The 24,531-nt window shown below is 48.0% G+C and overlaps 1 protein-coding gene across 3 annotated transcripts in view; it reads right to left on the reverse strand.

Annotated features, from left to right (window-relative positions):
• Positions 1-5,163: 5,163 nt before the first annotated feature.
• TULP3 (TUB like protein 3) overlaps positions 5,164-24,531 on the reverse strand; it is a 30,073-nt gene continuing 10,705 nt past the window's right edge. For all 3 annotated transcript variants that reach the window (XM_061418230.1, XM_061418229.1, XM_061418231.1), the window contains exons 2-11: positions 22,904-22,955; positions 16,422-16,581; positions 15,533-15,706; positions 13,080-13,213; positions 12,521-12,718; positions 10,067-10,179; positions 9,724-9,838; positions 8,266-8,364; positions 7,644-7,815; positions 5,164-7,122 (exon numbers count right to left, since the gene is read on the reverse strand). In XM_061418230.1, coding sequence (XP_061274214.1) covers positions 6,989-7,122; positions 7,644-7,815; positions 8,266-8,364; positions 9,724-9,838; positions 10,067-10,179; positions 12,521-12,718; positions 13,080-13,213; positions 15,533-15,706; positions 16,422-16,581; positions 22,904-22,955 — 1,351 coding nt within the window. In that variant the 3' untranslated portion in view covers positions 5,164-6,988. The remainder of the gene's footprint in view (positions 7,123-7,643; positions 7,816-8,265; positions 8,365-9,723; positions 9,839-10,066; positions 10,180-12,520; positions 12,719-13,079; positions 13,214-15,532; positions 15,707-16,421; positions 16,582-22,903; positions 22,956-24,531) is intronic.

Consider the following 24,531-nt stretch of genomic DNA (forward strand, 5'->3'; position numbering starts at 1 on the left):
GCATGGATAAGGTCCTTGGCACTGTACCAGGTAGGCACTAGCGATGCACAGATGTCACAGCCCTGCCCTGCAAGCTGCTGACATTCTACTGGGGGAGCTGGACAAGCGCCACTTCCACTGGGAGGACACCTGGTGAGCAGAGGTTACATTTTCGGAACCTGAGGTTGAAATTTCTATGGACCCATATTCTCCAACAGAACACTCTAGAATGATGAAGTGTTCTTTATCCACACTGTCCAGTATGGTAGGCACAAGCCACGTATGGCTACTGAGCCCTTGAAATGTAACTAGTTGACTAAATTTTAATTTGAATAGTTCCATGGGACTAGCAGTGACAGTTAGAAAGCACAGCTGGGTACCATCCAAAAGGAGATGCTCAACCAGCATGTAGATGACACCTGCAGAGCAAAGGGGAGAACTTGGGACTGTGGGAGATGCCAAGCGTAGTCATGCCAGGGGAGTTAGTGAGTTACTTATTACAGTAAATAACGGGTCCCTGCAGCACTCTATATACTTAAAGCACACTGATACAATTTCTCAATGCTCAAATTGTACATGCATGGGGGACTATTTCGGAGAAGGCAATGGCACCGCACTCCAGTACTCTTGCCTGGAAACTCCCATGGACGGAGGAGCATGGCAGGCTGCAGTCCATGGGGTCGCTAAGGGTTGGACACAACTGAGCAACTTCACTTTCGCTTTTCACTTTTATGCATTGGAGAAGGAAATGGCAACCCACTCCAGTGTTCTTGCCTGGAGAATCCCAGGGACGGGGGAGCCTGGTGGGCTGCCGTCTATGGGGTCGCACAGAGTCGGACACGACTGAAGTGACTTAGCAGCAGCAGGGGGACTATTTAAAAACATTACAGTACTTCTCTGAGTGAATGAAATACTGTAGCATACAAACAGGTACATGCACATCTCAGAGACACTGCAGGCTCAGTCCCAGACCACCGCAATGAGGCAGATATCAAAATAAAGGGAGCCACACAAATGTGGGGCTTTCTCAGAATATATAGTAAAAGTTGTGTTTATACTATACAGTAGCCTGGTAACTACTAGCATGATGTCTAGAAAACAATGCTCATACTTTGATTTTAAAATATTTTATTGTTAAATGATAATCGGCATCTGACAACACAAGGTTGCCACAAAACTTCAATTTGTGTAAAAAAAAAAAACACACACAAAAAGTGTCAACAAAGCATAATAAAGCAATAAAATGAGGTATGCCTCTATAAGGAAGGGCTGTATTTATTGATACGGAAACATCTCCAGGATATATTAAATGAAAAAAAGCAAGCTACTGAACCAAGTCCTGATGCTGGGAAAGATTGAAGGCAGAAAGATAAGGGGGCAGAAGGATAGAAAATGAAATGGTTGGATGGCATCACCGGCTGGATGAACATGAGTTTGAGCAAACTCCAGGAGTTGGTGATGGACAGGGAAGCCTGACACGCTGCAGTCCATGGGGTCGCTAAGAGTCGGACACGACTGAGTGACTGAACTGAACTGGACTGAATCAAGTATGTAATATGCTACCTTTTGTGCACAAAGATTGGGAGATTACAAATACATTTTTATTTTTGCATGAAGGAACACTGGAAAGATACACTGGAAACTAAAACTGGTCAACTGTGGGAGTACGGCAGGGCGAGAGCAACAGAAGAAGGGGACAGGGGTGGGAGGAGGCTTTATTGTATAAACACTGTTTGAACCACATGAAATCATTAGTATTTAAAATTTGTATCCATATGTGACACAGGCTAACATAAGACTGACCAAAGGCAAAATCAGGACGTATTTCTAAGGGCATCCTTCTGTCTTACCCTGATTGAGTCCACACTAGGCATGCATCAGTTCAGTTCAGTCGCTCAGTCGTGTCTGACTCTCTGACCCCATGAATCGCAGCACGCCAGGCCTCCCTGTCCATCACCAACTCTCGGAGTTCACTCAGACTCACGTCCATCGAGTCAGTGATGCCATCCAGCCATCTCATCTTCTGTCGTCCCCTTCTCCTCCTGCCCCCAATCCCTCCCAGCATCAGAGTTGACTCATCTTTTCCAATGAGTCACCTCTTCACATGAGGCAGCCAAAGTACTGGAGTTTCAGCTTTAGCATCATTCTTCCAAAGAAATCCCAGGGCTGATCTCCTTCAGAATGGACTGGTTGGATCTCCTTGCAGTCCAAGGGACTCTCAAGGCATGCATCAGCACCCTAGAAAGTCCATCTAGACCCACTCTTCAAAGCTTGATCTAAGTCCCAGCCCCCTCTGCCTGTCACCCTTCTTTCCTCTCAGAGCATCCTTCCTTCCTGACTTCCCTGCCCCCAGACTGCAGAAGAAAGGGAACTACTGATTATTCTTGGAGTCTCTGAAAATCACAAGGGACAGAATCTAGGTGGATAGTACTTAACCAGATGTTAAAACCCCAAGGTTTGAGAACCACTAGATTACACCACCATGTGTAATGAAAAGTTGGAACAGACCACGAAAGTCCCACTTTCACCCTGGCCCCCACCAGCTCCGTCCTCCACGTGGCTCACTCTTCTTCCGCCTGGGCTCCTGGGTCTCAGCTTGGCCCCATGCATGGGAGAGTGGGCCTGATAGATAGAAGGACTCGGCAGAGCCAGAGAAGACCACAGAGGCCTACTTCGTATTTGAAATACTTCAGAAACTTGCATTAATCTCAGGGCATTTTTTTTTTTTTTTGCATGGGCTGTTCCTTCAAGCAGAAGAAAGTGTTAGTCGCTCAGATGTTTTCTACTCTTTGCGACCCCGTGGACTGTAGCCTGCCAGGCTCCTCTGTCCATGGAATTTTCCAGGTAAGAATACTGAGGGAGGGGTACAAAGTCAGGAAGGCAAGGTAAGCTCAGGCCTGAGACCACAGTAGGAAGGTTGAGTTCCCTAGTTAAGTCATGCTGCTTTCCTTTCCTCGGGCCATAGTCCCTGGAAAACTTAATGAGCATTTATAAACCATTTTGTGTAACTGCATGGCTAAAAAAAAGTCAACTGAGATGCTTTATTCCATTTGTAAAAAGACACTAGTGAAAATGAGAATATTGATATCTGCCTAGGCATTTGGTGCCTAGGCATTTGGTGCCGAGGCCCAGGCATTCTGCCTGGAGTCCGTCCACTATCTACCCTCCAGCAACTCTACTGTCCCCAGAGCTTCTAGAGTCCTGTTGATGCCGAAGCACAGAGTGCCTAGTAAGCACAGGACAATAGGGTCTGGGCCTTGGAATGTGTGCTCCTCACGTTACTGCACTTGTAACACACCCCCTGGGTCAGCAGGTGGTGCTAGGGAGCCGCCCACGGTTTAGGGAGGTGCTCAGACTCTTCGCAGCCCCCTGGACTGTTAACCCACCAGGCTACTTTGTCCATGGTTGCCATTTCCTACTCCAGGGCATCTTCCCAACCCAGGGATGGAGGGATGGAACCCGTGTCTTGTCTCCTGAACTGGCAGGCGGATTCTTTACCACTAGCACCACCCGGGAAGCCCGGTGGCTCAGGAGGGCTTGCCTGAACACTTCACAGACAGTGCCCCGCCCCCCAGACTGAGTTTGTGCAGAAGGGAAGAGCCATGAGACTTGGAGAGCACACACTGACTGAGAGAGCCAGCTGATAGAGCGGGGGGGAAGGGGCAGACTAGGCCACGTGCCCTTGGCCAAGAAATGTGTGAGGCCAGCCCATGCGGAAGGGAGCTGGAGGCTGAGGGGGGCCAGCTCTCAACATCCATGGGTTTTCTCCAGGAACAGTTGTGGCCAGTGGTTGGGAAGCAGCTTCCTCAGTTGCAGGGTCACACCTTTCCCCAAGTGTGCTCCCCCCAGTCCAGTCTCCCCTCTCCAGGTTTCTCCAGCTACAAACAGCAAACAGCCGACAGCCACTGCGCACGAAGGAGAGAACCAGAGCACGTGACTGAAAACACGCTGTGGGGTCTTGGGTGACTGTGGGTGTGGGCAAGGAGGACTGGGTTCACTCGAGGACAGGAGAGCCTGTGTTAGTAACTCTAACCCCTCAATCTACAGGAGAGGCAGATCCCTGGCAGAAGAGCCAGAACCCAGGGACTCTGCCCGATTTGACCGTCGCTTTATTTCTGTACCCATGTTGCTATCTAAAGGCAGTGAACTGATGCTCATTTCTTTCTCTCACCTACGAACCTTCCTCTCAGAAAGAGCCTTGTGTAGAGGGACGGGATGGAGTGGGAGGTGGGAGGTTCAAGTGAGAGTGGACATATATATACCTACGCTGATTCATGCTGATGAATATGACGGAAACCAACATGATATTGTAAATAAATTAAATAAATTTTAAAGAGCCTTTTGCAGGCTTATTCAGATGTTTGAAAATCACCTGCTGGTATCTTTCATATCAATGACCACTGATATTATTCTCGGCTATTGAAAAGTGTATAATACTGGGTCACAAATAACCTGTTTAGAAATCAAGTGAAAAAGAAAACGCAAGCTGTACACATCAGATTGGCCCCAGCCCTCACCATAATGTGACTCTTCTTCCACGGGACTCATCCCGTGACCCTAAGAGCAGGAAGGCCTCGCCAGGACTTGTGAACATACTCCTTTTATCTTGTCTGTAGAAGGAAGCCTTAAATGTGACCACTGAGAACTGACAGAGTCCCTTCATTCCGTTTTTTTCCGCTGGCAAATCAGGAAGGTGACCCAGGAGTCTGACGGTGAAGGCACCACCCTCTGGGCCCCCTGTCTCAGCTCCACTGTCTGTCCTCTGGGCGCCCCCAGTCTCAGCTCCATCGTCTTGTCCTCTGGGGCCCCCTCAGTCTCAGCTCCATCGTCTTGTCTTCTGGGGCCCCAGTCTCAGTCTCAGCTCCACTGTCTGTCCTCTGGGCGCCCCCAGTCTCAGCCCATCATCTGTCCTCTGGGGCCCCCTCAGTCTCAGCTCCATCGTCTTGTCCTCTGGGGCCCCTGTCTCAGTCCCAGCCCCATCGCCCGTCCAGGAAACGCCCAGTGTCGTGCATGTGATGACTCCTCAGACCCCTGCTCTCCTGTGATGGAAACTCACAGTGAGAGTCACTTGGCTTCAAAGAACTGACTAGTTCACGGCTGCCTAGCGATGAAACTATCACAACAGATGTGATGGAAAGAGCCATTCGAGGGATGGGGGGGTCTGAAAGAATGGCAACACTCACATTTTTATAGAAATCATTTTTTATTTCTGTAGCATACAAAAAGTATAAATATGTAAAACCGATCACCTGCACACTTGAGCAGGAAGGACAGGAGGCCAGGGTGTGTCTGCGCCAGAGTAGGGGCAAGAGGAGGTCAGATCAGCCGCCCCCCAGGTCCCTCCCCAGACACTTCATATCCCCCACTGGAGGCAAGCGAGCAGCCTCAGGACAGGCCAGCGGGGAGAGGGCACCTGAGGACCGAGGCACTTAAGGGACGCAGCCTGAGATGACCGCTGGGTCAGGACAGAGCAGTGGACATGCAAGTGGGGTGAGCCATGGGTCGGCTCACTCCCAATCTCTTTCCTTCCACTGCTTTCAATGTGGAGCAGGGACAGGAAGCAGGGACAGAAAGGACGTCCACGTAAGGAAACACAAGGAGCAACAGAGGCTGCCGCCCAACCCCAGGCTGGCAGACAGGCCTGGGAGTGACCGACGCCAATGCGGAGCTCACAGCGCTCCTGAGCCTCAGGACACGGGTGCCCGAGCAGGCTGTAAACTGGCAGCAGAGCCATGCAATTTGTTGGGAGAGGCTAATAATCTGAACAAAATAGCAGAACGCTTACAATCTGTGAGCAGAAGCGACAGAACATGACCTGTGGGGGAGCCAGGCCTTGGGGCTAACGACACTTGCACTGAGAAGAAAGGCCTGAGTGTCCTCGCCCTGGACAGGGACAACGGCAGTTTACACACCCACACGGTTCTCCCCCTCCCACGGGGCAGCAGGTGTGTCTGCACTGACGGCTCCACGGTGACCCATCGAGGGAGGCGCTCGGGCTGAGAATTGTGGAGGCCACGTCAAAGCCTCTCAGTCATGACCAGACCAGGCCAGGTCTCCTCTGAAGTTCACGCTTCCAGCCTAAACCACGATTAAGACAATTTGTAAATTTCTCGTATCACTGATCACAAATCAGGCCACAGCCACCCTGACTGAGACAGGAGCCAGTCAGCCAGCCTTGAGGGAAGAGGGGACGTGATCAGGTGACTCCTGAACCCCCGAGTGGAGCGGCTGGCTCTGGGGAATTGGCGCCATACTCCCCCACCCCACCCCGGCTGCTGCTGCTACTGCTGCTGCTAAGTCGCTTCAGTCGTGTCCGACTCTGTGCAACCCCTGCCCCCTGACAAAAGACAGCAGGGAGCGAGCACTCCTCCCGGGGCCCCTCCCCCATGGGTGAGGCAGGTGTTGGGTGGACTTGGAATAACCACTGATGGTAAATGATACTCTGCAAACTGCTGTGGGCAGGACACGGGAAAGGCTACGTTGCAGCGGACAAAGCCTCAGCTGTGACCTGCACTCCTGGAGGGAGTCGTCCCCCCAGGTGCTCTCGTGACCACAGGCCCATTATGGAAGACCGCCAGGCCCAGGGCGATACACAGACCCTGGAACCTGGGGACAGTCACATCTCCATGGATGAACCGGCCATTTTCAGAAAAAGTCTGCAGACCTGGCGACTGAAGGTCACTGAGGTAACTATACCTCTCTGAGAAGATCTGCAGGAAAGGGGAGTCAAGCTGATTCTGGCTGCAAATTTCCAAGAACAAGACTCTTGACAGCTGGGCGATAACATCAGATCACTTCTGTGCTCTGCAAAACCTCTCACCCGAGTTGAGCCGTGATCCCTGACCAGGGCTATGTGACCAGGGAGTAGGGGTGTACAAACATATATGTGCGCGCACACGTATGTGAATCCACACACATCTACACACACACTTCCAGGGACCGCTCCACAGGGGCAGCCTGTCACTCTGGGTGTCCTGGGGCGAGAGTGCCCTGCTCCGGCCACTCGGCCTCACTCGCAGGCCAGCTTGCTGTCGAAGCTGGAGAGCCCGATGGCAAAGGCCTGGAGCGCGCAGAGCGGGTAGTTGTAGTCCAGCGTGAACACGTCGTCGGCCACGCGTCCAAACTGCATGACTATGTAGTCAGCTGGAAGCAGAGGGCAGGCACGTCAGCGGGGGAGATGCTTCTACCCGGAAGGGCCCACTTTAGATATGGAGACAAGCCTTCCACACAGGCCAGTGATCCCAGCCTTTCTAAAGTGGGAATCCCTCAGGACGACGGAAAGAGGCATGACCAAGAGTGCCCGCTCCCCGTCACCCCAGGCTCTCCTATGATCCGCTCCAGGGAAGGAGCTGCCCAGGGCAGAGCCAGAGGAGGGGACGGCGAAGAGGAGCCCGCCGGGCACAGCACAAGCTCCGTGGGCCCAACTGGACTCGCCCAGAACCTTCACTGAGGAAGGAAGGGTCTGTGCCCCTGCCTCACACTGCCTCCCCCGGACGTCTCTGTCTCACTTCTGCCCTCCACATAGCGACTCACAATGCAGCTCTGTCTTTCCAAAAGAACCATTTCTTTCTTAAACCACTTTTTCCTGAGTGTAACTTCCTACCAAACAAAGGAAATGCTCATTTCCGAATCTCGCCAGAATACCCTTCTCCCTGGGGGCTTACGGTCGTTGTCGTGGACGATCTGGAAGTTCTTCACAGACGCCTGAGTGACCCGGCCGTGGAAGTTCAGGACGTAGGACTGGGTGTCATCGTTCCAGACCGGGGACTTGTTGTGCAGCTCGATCAAGTTCTCCATGGCTTTGTTCTGCCATTTTGAAAGCAAGCTCTCATGGTCCTGCAGGCAAGGGGTCTGTGCTGAGAGCCAGGGGAGACCACCCCTCCTCTACCCTGTGCAGGGGCGGGCATAGGAGGGGCCTATTTTCTCCATTTCAGAAAACAGAACAGAAAGTCAAAGATTAAGCCAGGTTTTCTGGATTCTTAGAGAATCACTAGCAGTTCTCTTTGCAGAGTAAGTGGCCGCAATCAGCTGCGTGAACAAGTGCAGGTGCCCAGGAGTCTGGAGACGGCTCTCTGGAGCGGGGCCGGTCGCCACACTGGGCTCTGGTGGGAACAGGAGTCTCTTCTACTGTGTCTGCATCACGGTCTTATGTTTAGGGTCCTCTGCTGATTAAACGTGTATACCTATGGCTGATTCATGCTGATATACGGCAGAAACCAACACAATATTGTAAAGCGATTATCCTTCAATTAAAAATAAAGACATTAAGAACAAATACACTCTTACATTTCGTGGCTGAAAAGGAATCCGTTCATGATTCATATTCATCCCAGGGATGATCACAGACATTTTCCTCGGGCCTTTAAATCCAAGTACATTTGTCTCCTAGAAGACAGGGAAATAAGTAGGAACTTGAAACAGAAAAGAAAAAGCGATGACATTCTTAACACAAGACTGCTGGTTACGCACAACGTCCGCAATGTGGAGAGCACTAAAAACCATTCAATTACTTCATTGTAGTTAAACAAAGAGAGATGGGTAATCAAGACCAGGAAAATAATACTGTTTCCTCTTTTTAACCTACTTTGAACATCTGAATTTAAAGCAGACTCTATCATCTAGAAACCTTACTCTTCCTCTTTAGCCTGAAGTGAAATTTAAGACAATTTTGAGCAAACTGCCCAGTTTTATCATCATCAATAAATATCTATTTCCCAACTAAGGACATGGCACTATATGATACACAGGGAGAATTACAGTTAACTAAGGCCTGTACTTGGAAGCAAAAAATTAAAATGCCTGTCAAGCCAGGCAGATTACACATAAGTACATTAAATATGTGGATGTGTGTATATTTACATATATATATACGTGCGTATTAAAGTCATGCATAGTTAAAATATTTCATTGATTCTGAAGCTAAAACATACCATAGCTTATAAAGGGTTAAATCAAATGATTCTCAGTCACACAGATAAAATCTCATGGGAATCAAGTGATGAGATTAATTCCAACTGAAGAAAAGCTGAGACTCTAGGATCAAAGCAACAACTGAGTTGGGTTAATTTCTTCTCGCTTCTCTGACTCTGCATGCCCTCTACACGGCGGGTCCAGGTTTGTGTAGAAACAGCAGTGAGCGGGAGTTTACAAAGTGGTCAGAGAAGGATCAGAAGCATGATGGGGGTAGCTCACAGGGTGTGAGAGGAATCGAGGGGAGCTGAGGGCAGTGTCAAGCACGTCCCGTGTGGGGAGAGGCCCCTCTGCAGACCCTGGTGGGCAGGCAGGAGGGGGCAGGCAGGTTTGGGGTGGGGGGAGGGGGTCGGCAGAGACAACAGGAGGAAGCGTGCTGCCAGGGGAGCCAGAGGGTGAGGTGAAGGTCCAGGCTGGACTCTAGACTCGGTGGGGAGCAGCCTGAAAGGCTGTGGAGCAGAAAGATGTCGTCTGCTGGAGCAGGGACGCTTGGCAGCAGCAATACACAGCAAACCAGCTTAAGAAGATGGAAGCAGGGACCGGCTTCCATGCCACTGTCATCTCCAGCCAGTGTGTCAGCGGTGACGCAGTGAGCGCTCACACCACCACGGCACAGGGAAGGGACAGAGCAGAGGGGACAGGCCTGCCGGAACAGCAAACACACCAAACCCGGCAGATGACAAGTGAACCTGAGCGAACAGGGAAACAAGCGTGAGGGGAGGGGTGGCGGCCTGCAAGCTCGGGCCGGTCAGGAGGCCGGGAAGATGGACTCACATAGCACACGGCGGCCAGCTCCTGCCGCGTGTAGGCCTTCTCCACCAGGCCCTGGGCCTTGGCCGGGCTCACACCGTGGTCATACACGGTGAACTTAGTCCCCATGAGGTTGGACCTAAAATCAAGAGAGAAAGTCACCAGAGAGCTCTGCAATTTTCTCTCATTTTCAGTCACTCTCTCAAAGATCCATCCTTAAATCATGGAGAAGCCTTGGGCTTTCTATTAACTTATTTCTCTTTAGATGACATCAAGCCAGCTCACTGTAAAACCAGCGTGGACTTGCTTTGAGACTACAGGAATCAAGCTCTCACAAGAAGAGGACGTGACATGAGGCTGCCCCCACCTGAGCTTGCCAATGTAGCTCTCCCCTTCTCGGGACAGGTCTGTGGGGTCCGTGGAGATGAGGTAGTTGGATGTCTTGCTCTTTTTCCGCTTCCTACCTGCAAGAAGAAATATCTAGAAAAGGAAAAAGCATTTCAGTAAAAAATGCACTCGAGAGCTGCCATGTGTGTCCTACGCATTCAGTGAGCAATTATCCAGCAGCTGCCTGTCCTATACCAAGCAGTCCACCTCTGGGTCTTTTCTATTTTTAAACAGGTTTAATGCACTTTAACTTTTCTTGTAGAAAAGCCACGTGGTGGCCACAGCTGGAGTCCTCTGCATTGAGACTCCAGTGTGGGTCGTTACAGGGTGCTCAGCGCATTCTCAGAGACGCTCTCCCTTCAGAGCCCGGGGTGAGGCAGCCCGAGTCTTGACGACGGCACCAGTGACGATTTCAGCAGAGCGCCCGGGGCGGCATGCAGCCCAGCCACAGCGCAGCGCTGTTCACGCTGGCCGGCTGGCAGCTTCCAGGCACAGGAGCAGAGGCTATGCTAGGGTCCTGGGGCGGGGGTGAGAGGCGCCAGCCAGGAGCCGAGGGGCCAGTCAGCCTGCAGGATGGTGTGGGGCCTGCTGATCCCGCTTCCAGCAGCCTTACCACACAAGGACTGTGGAGAACCTGGCCAGAACCACGGCCTCATGGATGGCAGCAGCAACCTCCCTGAGGCCCCGAACACCCAGACCAGCCTCTGTGCACTGGAACCCCAGTGGTGACGACACCTGGCCCCTGGTCTGTAGGCTAGCACGTGTTAAACTCACGCATCATGTTCAAAACCTAGTCCTGGAAGGATAGTCCCAGGCAGAAGTCAATCATCTCAGGTTCCCAGATAGACAGGCACGAGAGACGGGTCTCCTGCAGAGCCTGGATGAGGCACCCAGCTGAGTGAGGGGCACCCACTCCCTGTCCCTGACCTTGCCACCGTGTGCTCTGTGGCCTTGGGCCCCCGGTGCCACCGTGGAAGCCCCTGCGGCCTCCTCTCCCAGGGCCCCTGGGGCCTCAGGCCCTTTCGCAGTACCGGCACACCTGCCATTCGGGGTTTTCTCAAAGGAGACCAATCTCTAGGTCTTACCACTTTTTCTAATCCTCACTATGTCTCTTAGAATTCACCACCAGGGTCTCCCAACTGCCTAATTTTTCTAAACTCACTCGCCTCATTCTCACATCATTATTTGTAACTTCACCCCTAAAACCTGCACTGACATTTTATCTATTTATTTGCCTGCACCAGGTCTTATTTGCGTCGTGTGGGATCTAGTTCCCCGACCAAGGACCAAACCCAGGCCCCCAGCGTTAGGAGAGCGGAATCTTAGCCACTGGACCTCCAGGGAAGGTCCACTGACATTTTAAACAAGCTTCGTGCAGTTTCACGAGAAGACTGCCCCCACCCTGGAGAGGCAGGACCTCGGCCCCGCTCCCCACCGTGCTGCCTTCCTGCCGCACTGTGTGCGTGGCTGTTCTGAGCTCCTGGGGCTTCAGGGACGCCGGTACCATGGTGTGGGCGTCCTTCCCAAACCCTGCTGGACCTGGAGAGTAACAGGGAGGCGGGCGAGGGCAGTACCCGGGGCAGGGGGCACTACGGAGTCAAACAGGCTCAGACTGGCTCTGGCACTCGTTGGTGATGTGGGTGCTCCCCGAGCCCGTCGCCTCGCCCGCACAGGGGGACAAGGAGTCCTGTCTCACAGCCTGTCCTGTGGGTTCCAGGCGATGACACACACACAGCCGGAGCACACGCCTGGTGCGCAGTCCACACGCAGTGAACGGTGGCTGTCAACAGCACTGACACCTACTACCACCAGCTTATTTCTAGAATCGTCAAGTCATCCACGTAGACCTGGTATCAACACAAAACAGGCTGGTCACTAGCAAAACCTACTACCACCAGCTTATTTCTAGAACCGTAAAGTCACCCACATAGACCTGGTATCAACACAAAACAGGCTGGTCACTAGCAAATACTAACTGCCTCAAATTTAAGGGTAAATCAGAATTTCTAGGATGAAAAACAAGACATTTCACTGACATGTTTTTGTTTTTCCAATTCCTCCTATTCCCTAAAATGTACTCTCTTTTTTCCACACTGATGTTCTACCATGTAATAAAAATAAAAGTCTAAGAGCACGCTGGAAACCCCGGCACCCCAAAAGAGGGATGGAGGTAAAAACAACTACATTTGAACATTCTCCTCCACTTTATGACTCCTGGATAAAACTCTCTTTTTTCTGGGGCGGGGGTGGATTCTATTAGACTAGGACCTCTGTGAAGACAGTGAGAACCCGGCACTGGACACTTGGAGGTACACCCTCGTTCCTGCTGACTAGGTCTAAGGCTGGTGCCCCCCGCCCCTGTTCTTAAGACCACCACCGCCCCCACCCCGACAGCACACTACCCTCCATCTCAAGACAAGAGCCACTCGCCTACCTTGCGATTCTCATCCTTTTCCAAGTGCATGTAGTAGGTGGGGAAGAGCCCCCGGTCCATCCCTTTCTTGTCCCGGGTTATCCGGCACTTCACTGTGACACCTCGTGGGGCAGGACTGTACGCAAAGCCTTCCAAGTCCTCTATTTCTCCCGGCTGAATGTCAGAGTGCGGGGATGCGGTCCCGGAGGCCCCTGTGCCCTGAGAGAGCAGCCGCAGCTGGGTCAGGAAACCTCATGTTCTCTTTGAGAAACACTTAAAGGACAAATTAACTTACTGATTTACCCATATGTCTTCCGTCTTCTGACAAAATAAAGAAAAACTCTGAGAAGTTAAGTAAGTATATGACCCCTGGGAGTAATGAAGGAGGGAAGTATGAAAATGGGATACAGCTTTACAAAAGCTGGCTGAAGACACAGGAAATATGAGGTCGTGGGCTCTAAATATAATTCCAGCTTAAATCCTGGAAGCAGCCCTCATGCAGTGATGGCACTTAAACAGGAAGACGTGTCCAGGAAGCAGTGAAATCAGCCCCAGAGGAAGAAGGATCAGGACTACACACCGGGGCTGGCTTCTGGCTGGATGCAGAACCGGGCCTCTCTGCCTCTGAACACGGCGACTGAGACCTTAGTTGGTTCCCTTCTCCTTCCTCCCCATCAGTCTCCTCCTCGTCAAAGTTCAAACTCCCTGAGATCCCTGGCAGAAAGGGAGAAACTGTTTTAAAAAAAGGCCAGAAAATCTTTGAGCCAAATATAACTTTAACTCCCTTGCTTAAAACATTCCAGCTGTTCTGACTTAACACATGGCTCTTTTATGCACATTCTGACAACTCTTTCTTCATATTCTCACCTACTCCACCCCTCGTTTTCCCTGCCCACTGCTGCCACCCTAATTTGAGCCTCTTTAAAACATTCTATAAGAGAAAATATCTGCAAATCATACATCTGATAAGGATTAATATCCAGAATATTTAACTCAACAGCAACAAAACAAACCCAATTCAAAAATGGGTCAAGGACTTGAATAGACATTTCTCCAAAGAAGCTACATAAGTGGCCAATAAGCATAAGAAGATTCTCAACATCACTAGTCATTAGGGAAATGCAAATTAAAATCACAATGAGATACCACTTGACAAGCACCGGGATGACTACTATAGAAAAAAAATACCAGGCTTCCCTGGTGGCTTAGTGGTCAAGAATTTGCCTGCCAATGCAGGAGACACGGGTTCTATCCCTGATCCAGGGAGATCCCACATGCCGCAGGGCAGCTAAACCCGTGCGCCACAACTACTGAGCCCGTAGCCTATAGCCGGGAGCTGCAACCACTGAAGCCCGCACACCCAGAGCCTGTGCCCCCCAACAAGAGAAGTCGCTGCAATGAGAAGCCCCCAAACCACAACCAGAGAGCAGCCCCCACTGCTGCAACTAGAGAAAAGCCTGGCAGCAACAAAGACCCAATGGAGCCAAAAACAAATAAGTAAAATAATAAATTAAAAAAAACAACAAAACCCCAAAACAGAAAATAAGTGTTGGTGAGGAGAAACTAGAACCCTCATGCACTGCTGGTGGTGATGCAAAATTATGCAGCCACAGCAGAAAACAATATAGTTGGTTCCTAAAATAGACATATAGAACTGCCCTAGAATCCAAATCCAACAATTCCACCTCTGGGTATATTCCCAGAAGGAGACGAAGCAGAGACACAGACAGACACTTGAACAACCGATGTGCAGAGCAGTGTTCTTCACAATTTTCAGATGGTGGAAACTACCCAAATATCCACCAACTGATGAATAAACAAACTGTGGCACATACGCAAATGGAATGCTATTCAGCCTTAAAAAGGAATGAAATCCTGACACATGCTACAACATGAATGAATCTTGAAGACATTATGCAAAGCGAAAATAAGTCAGATACAAAAGGCGAAAACCCCTGTGATTCTATGTATGTGAGCTGTGAGGGGAGAGGAGGAGCTGGGCAGGCAGAGTTCACCGGGGACAGAGGCTCAGTTTGTGAAGGTGACAAAGGCCTGGAGATGACAGTGGGGAGGCCCGGGAGGAGCAGTTCTGCCCAAGACAAAGCAGCAGAGCTACGCCTGAAACCCAACCCTCTTCCTCTTTGGTCTCCAGGGTGAGGCTGCCCCTCACACAATAGCTGGCACAGCCCGCAAATCATAACTGACGAGGAGGCTGAGCAACAGGCAGCCCTACCCATCTCGGAGGAGGGGCCACCATGAGCTCCTTTCACACAGTTCACAAATAAATGGTATCAAGTTTTTCTCAAGGACACCCAAGGATAAGGCTAAGGCCAGGAAAACATACATCCAAATGAAAATGCACACGTAACTGTTCACAGTGGCACTATTCCTAACAGCCAGAGTGGAACCAACCCAGCTGTCCATCAGCTGATGACAGGAAGGACAAAAGATGGCTTATCTGTACAACGGAACGTCACTCAACTACAGACAGGAATGAAGCCCTGACAGGCCAGAACGTGGATGAACTCTGAAAAACCGATGCTAAGTGACAGCCAGGCACAGAGGACCACACGGCGTGTGAGTGCTGACGTGACATCCCAGAGTCAGCAGGTCCACGGAGAGAACGAGACTAACTTTTGGGGGCAGGTAGCAAAAAGGCATAAAACTCTTGGGACCTCACTCTCATGTTGGCATCTTCATTCCTACTACGCTTTCTTCTTTTTTATAGAAGTACCGTTGACTCACAATGTTAGTACTATGTTTTCAAATGCCATTTTTATACTAAAAACTCAGTTTATGTAAACATGTACCTTAAGACAGAGGTCAAGGATTTCTCCCAAACTTGTAAGACAAGCAAACGAACCTCCACCTGAGGAACATTATCTTCCAAACTGACACTTCCTGAATCTTGGTCTAGGGAGCACCTGTCCCCTCCACTTCATTCTTCACAGCACAGAGTAACTCTTGTCCAGCCCACACCTGACGTCACCCCAGCTCAACCAGCTCACAGCCTCAAAGCCGGGACCCCCTCACCGTGCTTTCGGAGAACCTCCTGCAGATCCGGCTTGGAGGCAGGGTCCCGTGCGCTCTCCCCATCTGCGCTCCCTTCAGCGTCCTCTGTGGCAGCAGAGCCCACCGTGAGAACGTGAAGTCTGGTGTCCACATCCTGAGCGTCTGGCTTCAGGAAGGCAGCAGGACCATCAATGCCTAGGAGCCCAACGAAAAGAACAGAAGCCGGTATCACCCGCCCTGTGGCCAGGTGGCTCTGGTGCGCATGATCCGAATGAACACCCACCAAACCAGTCCACTCCTCCAGCCTTAACCTCCACGAGGACATCTGTTAAGAGGAAGCCACTCCATTATCTGTGTTCATTTTATCAAGCTGCCCTGACTAGAGGCTGAAGTATGAATGAAACGCACCTGATGCTGTGCTTCAGACACTTAAGAAAGAGACGGAAAGCAAAGCAGGTCCTCCAGACTCAAGACCTGGTCCAGGCAGGCGGCCAAGGGCTGGCTTTGGCCGTGTTAACCCTGCTCTTTCTCCTCCCTGCTACTGTCACTGCTGTCCCGAGTCCGGCTACTGGAGGAATGGTTGCCTCTATCTGCTCCTGGCTTTACGGTTCACTCTGCCGGGAGACAACAACCAAGCCTGCAAGCTCCTCAAGTGGGCTGTTCTGGGGGCTTCCCTGGTGGTCCAGTGGTTAAGACTCATCACTTCAACAGGGAACTAAGATCCCACACTCATTCATTTTGCAGATAAAACAACTGTTTCAGGATGGCTGTGAACTTTCAGGTCTCCTCCGCTGATTGGACCACTGCGTTTATCCCAACTCAGAAGCCTAATCGTGATTATAAAGATTGTGAAGGGACTGGTAACGATGCTAACAGCGGCAGCAGGAGGAGGCGCTGCCTGAGTACACACCCTGCAAGATGACTCCGCTGTGAGGGGCCTGCGGCTCCACCAGCAGAGCGTGCTCCTCGCGGCCCCTCGGCCTCGCCCGCAGCGGCCGGGCCTCCAGGTTGGGCTGCACCATGAGCGGCTCCAGGCGCTTCTTCCTCTGCTTCTTCTCCAGCAGTGCTCTCTGGGGAGGATTGAGAGGGGACAGCCAGGGGATCGACCACCAGGTCTGGCTACTTCAGCATATACACTCTTTCACAGATCCTTACAGAGCCTCTGGTAAATTACATTTTCCCACTTAAGAAGTGGGAAAAACTAAGGCACAGAGAGGGGTAAGGATCCATTTACTTCATTTAATAAATAGTTACTAAACACCTATGAAAAGCCATCTAAAGTGATACAAATGCATTTTTAGCCAAGCTAAGATCATAATCCAAGTATATGAAAAATATATAGTAATTAACATATTATTATCAAATCACAATCACAAGTTTATATAAACATATGAGTGGGAGAAAAGATGAAGGAACATGGTAACAGTGATTTGTCTAGCAAGTAGAATATGGATGATTATTTTTCCTTTTCCTACTTTTCTAAATTTTCCTACTTTTTTAACTGGAAGAAAAAAAGAAAACTTATTATCCTTTAGGTGTGAAGAAAAGGGGACCATCAAACACTGTTGGTGGAAATGTAAACTCTTACAGCTGCTATGGAGAACAGTATGGAAGGTCCTTAGAAAACTAAAAACAGGACTATCATATGATCCAGCAATCCCACTCCAGGGCATACATCCAAAGAGTATATGCCCTTGAAAGGACACAGGTACCCCAATGTTCACTGCAGCATTCTTTACAATAGCTAAGTCATGGAAGCAACCTAAATGTCCATTGACAGAGGAATAAAGAAGATGTGCTACATACATATATAATGGTATATTATTACTCAGCCATTGAAAAGAAAGAAATAATGCCATTTGAAGCAAGCTGGATGGACCTGGAGATTATCATACTTAATGAAGTAAGTCAGACAGAGAAAGACAAGTATCGTGTGATATTGCTTATATGCAGAATCTAAAAAAAAAAAAAAAGATACAAATGAACTTATTTACAAAACAGAAAGACTCACAGATTTAGAGAACGAACTTATGGTTGCCAGGGGGAAGGCACAGTTAGGTAGTTTGGCATGAACATGTACACACTGCTATATTTAAAATAGATAACCAACAAGGACCTACTGTACCGCACAGGAAAATCCGCTCAATATTCTGTAGTAATCTAAATGGGAAAAGAATTTGAAAAAGAACAAATACATGTACCTATCACTGAGCTGACCGCTGCCACCTTGAAGCACAGGGTGCCTGCAGGCCATGGGCCACGCTCCATTGTGGGTGCACAGGGAAGGCTGGACCCCTCCCACGGGGCGGCCCGAGAGGCAGGAGACTCGGACTTGGGAAGGCTGGACCCCTCCCACGGGGCGGCCCAAGAGGCAGGGGACTTGGTGAAGGCCCCACAGAGGCACGAGGGACACCAAGGGCCTCACGGTGGCCCTGGAGCAGACGGCCCCAGCAACCTCCCCCTGGAGACAGCTGAACTAGGTTCCACCTTTGAAGTAATTTACTGCCCTCCAAGTCCTCTTACACAGAAGAACTATACAAAAGACATCTTAATAACCCAGATAACCACAATGGTATGATCACTCAACTAGAGCCAGACATCCTAGAGTATAAAGTCAAGTGGGCCTTAGGAACCATCAGTACAAAGCTAGTGGAGGTGATGGAATTCCAGCTGAGGTATTTCAAATCCTAAAAGATAATGCTGTGAAAGTGCTGCACTCAATATGCCAGCAAATTTGGAAAACTCAGCAGTGGCCACAGGATTGGAAAAGGTCAGTTTTCATTCCAATCCCAAAGAAAGGCAATATCAAAGGATGTTCAAACTACTGCACAACTGCACTCATCTTACACGCTAGCAAAGTAATGCTCAAAATTCTCCAAGCCAGGCTTCAACAGTATGTGAACCTAGAACTTCTAGATGTTCAAGCTGGATTTAGAAAAGGCAGAGGAACCAGAGATCAAATTGCCAACATCTACTGGAATGGGTGAATTTAACTCAGATGACCGTTATATCTACTACTGTGGGCAGGAATCCCTTAGAAGAAATGGAGTAGCCCTCACAGTCAACAAAAGAGTCTGAAATGCAGTACTTGGATGCAATCTCAAAAACGACAGAACGATCTCTGTTCGTTTCCAAGGCAAACCATTCAATATTATGGTAATCCAAGTCTATGCCCTGACCAGTAACGCTGAAGAAGCTGAATGGTTCTATGAAGACCTACAAGACCTTTTAGAACTAACACCCAAAAATGATGTCCTTTTCATTATAGGGGACTGGAATGCAAAAGTAGGAAGTCAAAAAACACCTGGAGTAACAGGCAAATTTGGCCTTGGAGTACAGAATGAAACAGGGCAAAGGAGAATAGAGTTTGCCAAGAGAACGCACTGGTCATAGCAAACACCCTCTTCCAACAACACAAGAGAAGACTCTACACATGGACATCATCAGATGGTCAACACCGAAATCAGACTGATTATATTCTTTGCAGCCAAAGATGGAGAAGCTCTATACAGTCAGCAAAAACCAGACCAGGAGCTGACTGTGGCTCAGATCATGAACTCCTTATTGCCAAATTCAGACTTAAATTGAAGAAAGTAGGGAAAACCACTAGACCACTCAGGTATGACCCAAATCAAATCCCTAACGATTATACAGTGGCAGTGACAAATAGATTTAAGGGACTAGATCTGATAGAGTGTCTGATGAACTACGGACGGAGGTTCGTGACATTGTACAGGAGACAGGGATCAAAACCATCCCCAAGAAAAAGAAATGCAAAAAAGCAAAATGTCTGTCTGAGGAGGCCTTACAAATTAGCTGTGAAAAGAAGAGAAGCGAAAAGCAAAGGAGAAAAGGAAAGATATACCCATTTGAATGCAGAGTTTCAAAGAATAGCAAGGAGAGATAAGAAAGCCTTTCTCAGTGATCATTGCAAAGGAATAGAGGAAAACAAAAGAATGGGAAAGACTAGAGATCTCTTCAAGAAAATCAGAGATAACAAGGGAACATTTCATGCAAAGATGGGCTCGATAAAGGACAGAAATGGTATGGACCTAACAGAAGCAGAAGATATTAAGAAGAGATGGCAAGAATACACAGAAGAACTGTACAAAAAAGATTTTCATGACCCAGATAATCACGATGGTGTGATCACTCACCTAGAGCCAGACATCCTGGAATGTGAAGTCAAGTGGGCCTTAGGAAGCATCACTATGAACAAAGCTAGTTGAGGTGATGGAATTCCGGTTGAGCTATTTCAAATCCTGAAAGATGATGCTGTAAAGGTGCTACACTCAATATGTCAGCAAATTTGGAAAACTCAGCAGTGGCCACAGGACTGGAAAAGGTTAGTTTTCATTCCAATCCCAAAGAAAGGCAATGCCAAACAATGTTCAAACTACTGCACAATTGCACTCATCTCACATGTTTGTAAAGTAATGCTCAAAATTCTCCAAGCCAGGCTTCGGCAATACATGAACCGTGAACTTCCAGATGTTCAAGCTGGATTTACAAAAGCAGAGGAACCAGACATCAAATTGCCAACATCTGCTGGATCATCAAAAAAACAAGATTTCCAGAAAAACATCTATTTCTGCTTTATTGACTATGCCAAAGCCTTTGACTGTGTGGATCACAATAAACTGTGGAAAATTCTGAAAGAGATGGGAATACGAGACCACCTGACCTGCCTCTTGAGAAGTCTGTATGCAGGTCAGGAAGCAATAGTTAGAACTGGACATGGAACAACAAACTGGTTCCAAATCGGGAAAGGAGTACATCAAGGCTGTATATTGTCACCCTGCTTATTTAACTTATATGCAGAGTACATCATGAGAAACGCTGGGCTGGAGGAAACACAAGCTGGAATCAAGACTGCTGGGAGAAATATCAATAACCTCAGATATGTAGATGACATCACCCTTGTGGCAGAAAGTAAAGAAGAACTAAAGAGCCTCTTGATGAAAGTGAAAGAGGAGAGTGAAAAAATTGGCTTAAAGCTCAACATTCAGAAAACAGCAGAGACATTACTTTGCCAAAAAAGGTCCAGGCTATGGTTTTTCCAGCAGTCAAGTATGGATGTGAGAGTTGGACTATAAAGAAAGCTGAGTGCCGAAGAATTGATGCTTTTGAACTGTCCTGTTGGAGAAGACTCTTGAGAGTCCCTTGGACTGCAAGGAGATCCAACCAGTCCATCCTAAAGGAAATCAATCCTGAGTGTTCACTGTAAGGAATGATGTTGAAGCTGAAACTCCAATACTTTGGCCACCTCATGCGAAGAGCTGACTCATTGGAAAAGGCCCTGATGCTGGGAAAGATTGAGGGCAGGAGGAGAAGGGGACAACAGAGGATGAGATGGTTGGACGGCATCACCGATTCAAAGGACATGAGTCTGGGTAAACTCCGAGAGTTAGTGATGGACAGGGTGGCCTGGCGTGCTGCTCTCCATGGGGTCGCAAAGAGTTGGACACGACTGAGTGACTGAACTGAACTGACTGGATCATAGAAAAAGCAAGAAAAATCCAAAAAAACATCTACTTCTGCTTCACTGACTTCACTAAAGCCTTTGACTGTGGATCACAACAAACCGTGGAAAATTCTGAAACAGGAATACCAGACCACCTTAAGCCTCCTGAGAAACCTGCAAGCATGTCAAGAAGCAACAGTTAGAACTGGACATGGAACAATGGACTGGTTCCAAATTGGGAAAGGAGTACATCAATGCTGTATATTTAATTTATATGCAGAGTACATCATGCGAAATGCTGGGCTGGATGAAGCACCAGCTAGAATCAAGATTGCCAGGAGAAATATCAATAACCTCAGATATGCAGATGATACCACCCTTATGGCAGAAAGCGAAGAGGAACTAAAGAGTCTTTTGATGAAAGTGAAAGACAAGATTGAAAAAGCTGGCTTAAAACTCAACATTCAAAAAAATGGAAAAAACAACAACAACAACAAAGATCATGGCATCTGGTCCCATCACTTCATGGCAAACAGAAGGGAAAACAACAGAAACAGCAACAAACTTTATTTTTTTTGGCTCCAAAATCACTGCTAACAGTGACTGCAACCATGCAATTAAAAGACGCTTGCTTCTTAGAAGAATAGTTATGACAAACCTCGGCAGCATATTGAAAAACAGAGACATTACTTTGCCAACAAAGGTCCATATAGTCAAAGCTATGGTTTTTCCAGTAGTCATGCATGGGTGTGACAGTTGAACCATAAAGAAAGCTGAGCGCCAAAGAACTGATGCTTTTGAACTGTGGTGATGGAGAAGACTCTTGAGAGTCCCTTGGACTGCAAGGAGATCCAACCAGTCCATCCTAAAGATCAGTCCTGAATATTCATTGGAAGGACTGATGCTGAAGCTGAAACTCCAATACTTTGGCCACCTGATGCGAAGAGCTGACTCATTGGAAAAGAACTTGATGCTGGGAAAGATTGAAGGCAGGAGGAGAAGGGGATGACAGAGGATGAGATGGCTGGATGGCATCACCAACTCGAAGGACATGAGTTTGAGCAAGCTCCAGGAGATGGTGAAGAACAGGGCAGGTTGGCACACTGCAGTCCATGGGGTGGCAAAGAGTCGGACATGCCTGAGCGACTGAACAACAGAAAGTCCCATTATGAGGTCCAAAAGCAACATAAAGGAGCAAGACAGCACTTGGAAGTGTTTTTAGTCACCTGTCACTCCAGACACTGACGGCTAATGACCCCATGTTGGCAGACTGGATGGACCTAAAGAATTTCCTGAATTAGAAAACACTCCTATGAAAATAACACATGTTGGGTATAAGATTCTAGGCTGACTAATCAGGACTCTCACAGTACGTGACAACAGAGAACTGCATTTATCTCTTCCATCATTCCAGTATTTAATGAAGAACTACAATGGGCCCAGCCCCAGGCCAGGACCTTCTGATGGAAAGGTCATCATTAACAGACTTCTTGGTTCCTGTTCTCATGGAGCTTAGTCTAATGGAGGAAATGAACATACGTCAAATCACTGCAAATAATAACATGTAACTGAAAAGTGAGACCAATACTGTGAGAAAGTATTCTGTAGGCAGTAGAAGCTTTTAAGAAGCACAGTACCACTTTCAGATTTGCATTTTAAGATAAAGAAAAAATCTTGTAGTTACATGAAATTACAGTGCAGAGAGATATTTGGGCAGCAGTTTCATATTACTACACAGAAATACAGCGTTAACATTTTTCTAATTCTTATGACAGATGCCAAGGAATCTTTAGTGACTATAAGTCCAAGGCCAGTTTTAATGCTGATGTCCTCAAGCGCTTTGGCCTTGCTGTAGCCACAGTCAGGCCCATTGGCTTCCTGGTCAGGATAAGCTGTCCACATCTTTCAGAAGAGGAGACTCTGCTCACCTGGTTATCCAGTTTCAGCTGCCTGAGCTTCATGGTCTCATCTTCAAAGGCACTGTTAAAAAAAAATGAAAGCACTTAAAGAGAAAATCCTCTTAAACCACATCAGTCTTGTCATGTCCGTGTAGCGAGCTACTCCTTTGGGCCATCTGGAGCCAGTTAAGGCTACCTCGGGGAAGCACCAGTCTCCACAGGCTGCCCACACTGACTGCAGGAGGACCGGCCACGCTTCATGCCACACAGTCCAGGGGACTGACGAGACTGGATACCCACAGGATGAGAAAAGGCAGAACACGGACCCCCGCGCACGCCAGCATTTTTTTCTCTTTAAAATCATGTACTGAAAAAAAATAAATAAATAAATAAAATAAAATCATGTACTGAGTATTCATTATATTCCAGACACAGTGTTAAGTACTTTAAATGTATTCTTTTATTTATTCCTCAAAACAGTCCTATGAATTAAGTACTGTCATTTTTCACACTTTGAAGATAAAGGAAACAGAGCTGGAGAGCCACGCCTAGGGTTAAATAACAGAAAGACACTAATCCTGGTCTCTTTCCAGAGTCTAAATTACATCTAAAATCAAATATATTCTACTTCTGTTTTTCTTTTCTTTTCGTTTTTAATTTTTATTGGAATATAATTGATTTATAATGTGCTAGTTTCAGGTATATAGCAAAGTGATCAGTTAATACATATACTCTTTTTTTTTTTTAATTCTTTTCACATATAGATCTACTTCTTTTTTGGAGATAGTTCTAAGAGATAGGTAGTATATAGCATCTTACTAAAATCACTGACTTCAAGATCTAGCAAATCATGTAACTTCCTTTTCAATAAAAGAGTAAAACACTATTCAGTCATTACAAGAGACTACAAATGTGGATGGACAAGATTTAATACTATTAGGAGACAAATTTGTTTCACTGAAGGAAGTCAACAAAATGGAATCAAATTACTGTCTCAATTAAAAAACCAAACCCTTCTGTCTGTCTTTAAACTCTTTCTGAAAGTCTTTTCTATTTTTGACAATTTCCTAACTTAAGATTTTGTGACTCAGCATTCTTAGAAACGAAGTATAAAACAAGGCAGAAGTGGTTCTCAATTATTTCTATTGTTAAGTTTTTACTAGGAGCTTCTTGCCAAAAAAAAAAACTATAAATATGATGTCTTTATTTAAGAAGACATGCTCCACAGCTACAAAGGGAAGCAGGGCTTTTCCCGCACTTTGGGTAAATGCACAAAAGCATCTCTCTATGGCTGAATGGCTAACTAGGACATTCCCACACTGTGGAAGGGTTTATAAATTTTAATAATGCACAGCAACCTGGAATTTGTGCACCATCTCCAAGACTCCTCCTGCCCACTAACTGTAAGCAGATTTAATAAGCCCTGAGATACAGACAAGGAGGTGTGCTGATTCTCTGACAGTCCCCTCTATTTAAATTCCTATGTAACCTTTACATTTGGAGAAGGAAATGGCAGCCCACTCCAGTACTCTTGCCTGGAAAATCCCATGGATGGAGGAGCCTGGTAGGCTACCGTCCATGGGGTCACAAAGAGTTGGACATGACTGAGCGACTTCTCTCCTTCTTCTTAACCTTTCCATCTGATGTGAACATCCAAG

This window comes from Bos javanicus, chromosome 5 (assembly GCF_032452875.1).
Source record: "Bos javanicus breed banteng chromosome 5, ARS-OSU_banteng_1.0, whole genome shotgun sequence".
Lineage (NCBI taxonomy): Eukaryota > Metazoa > Chordata > Mammalia > Artiodactyla > Bovidae > Bos > Bos javanicus.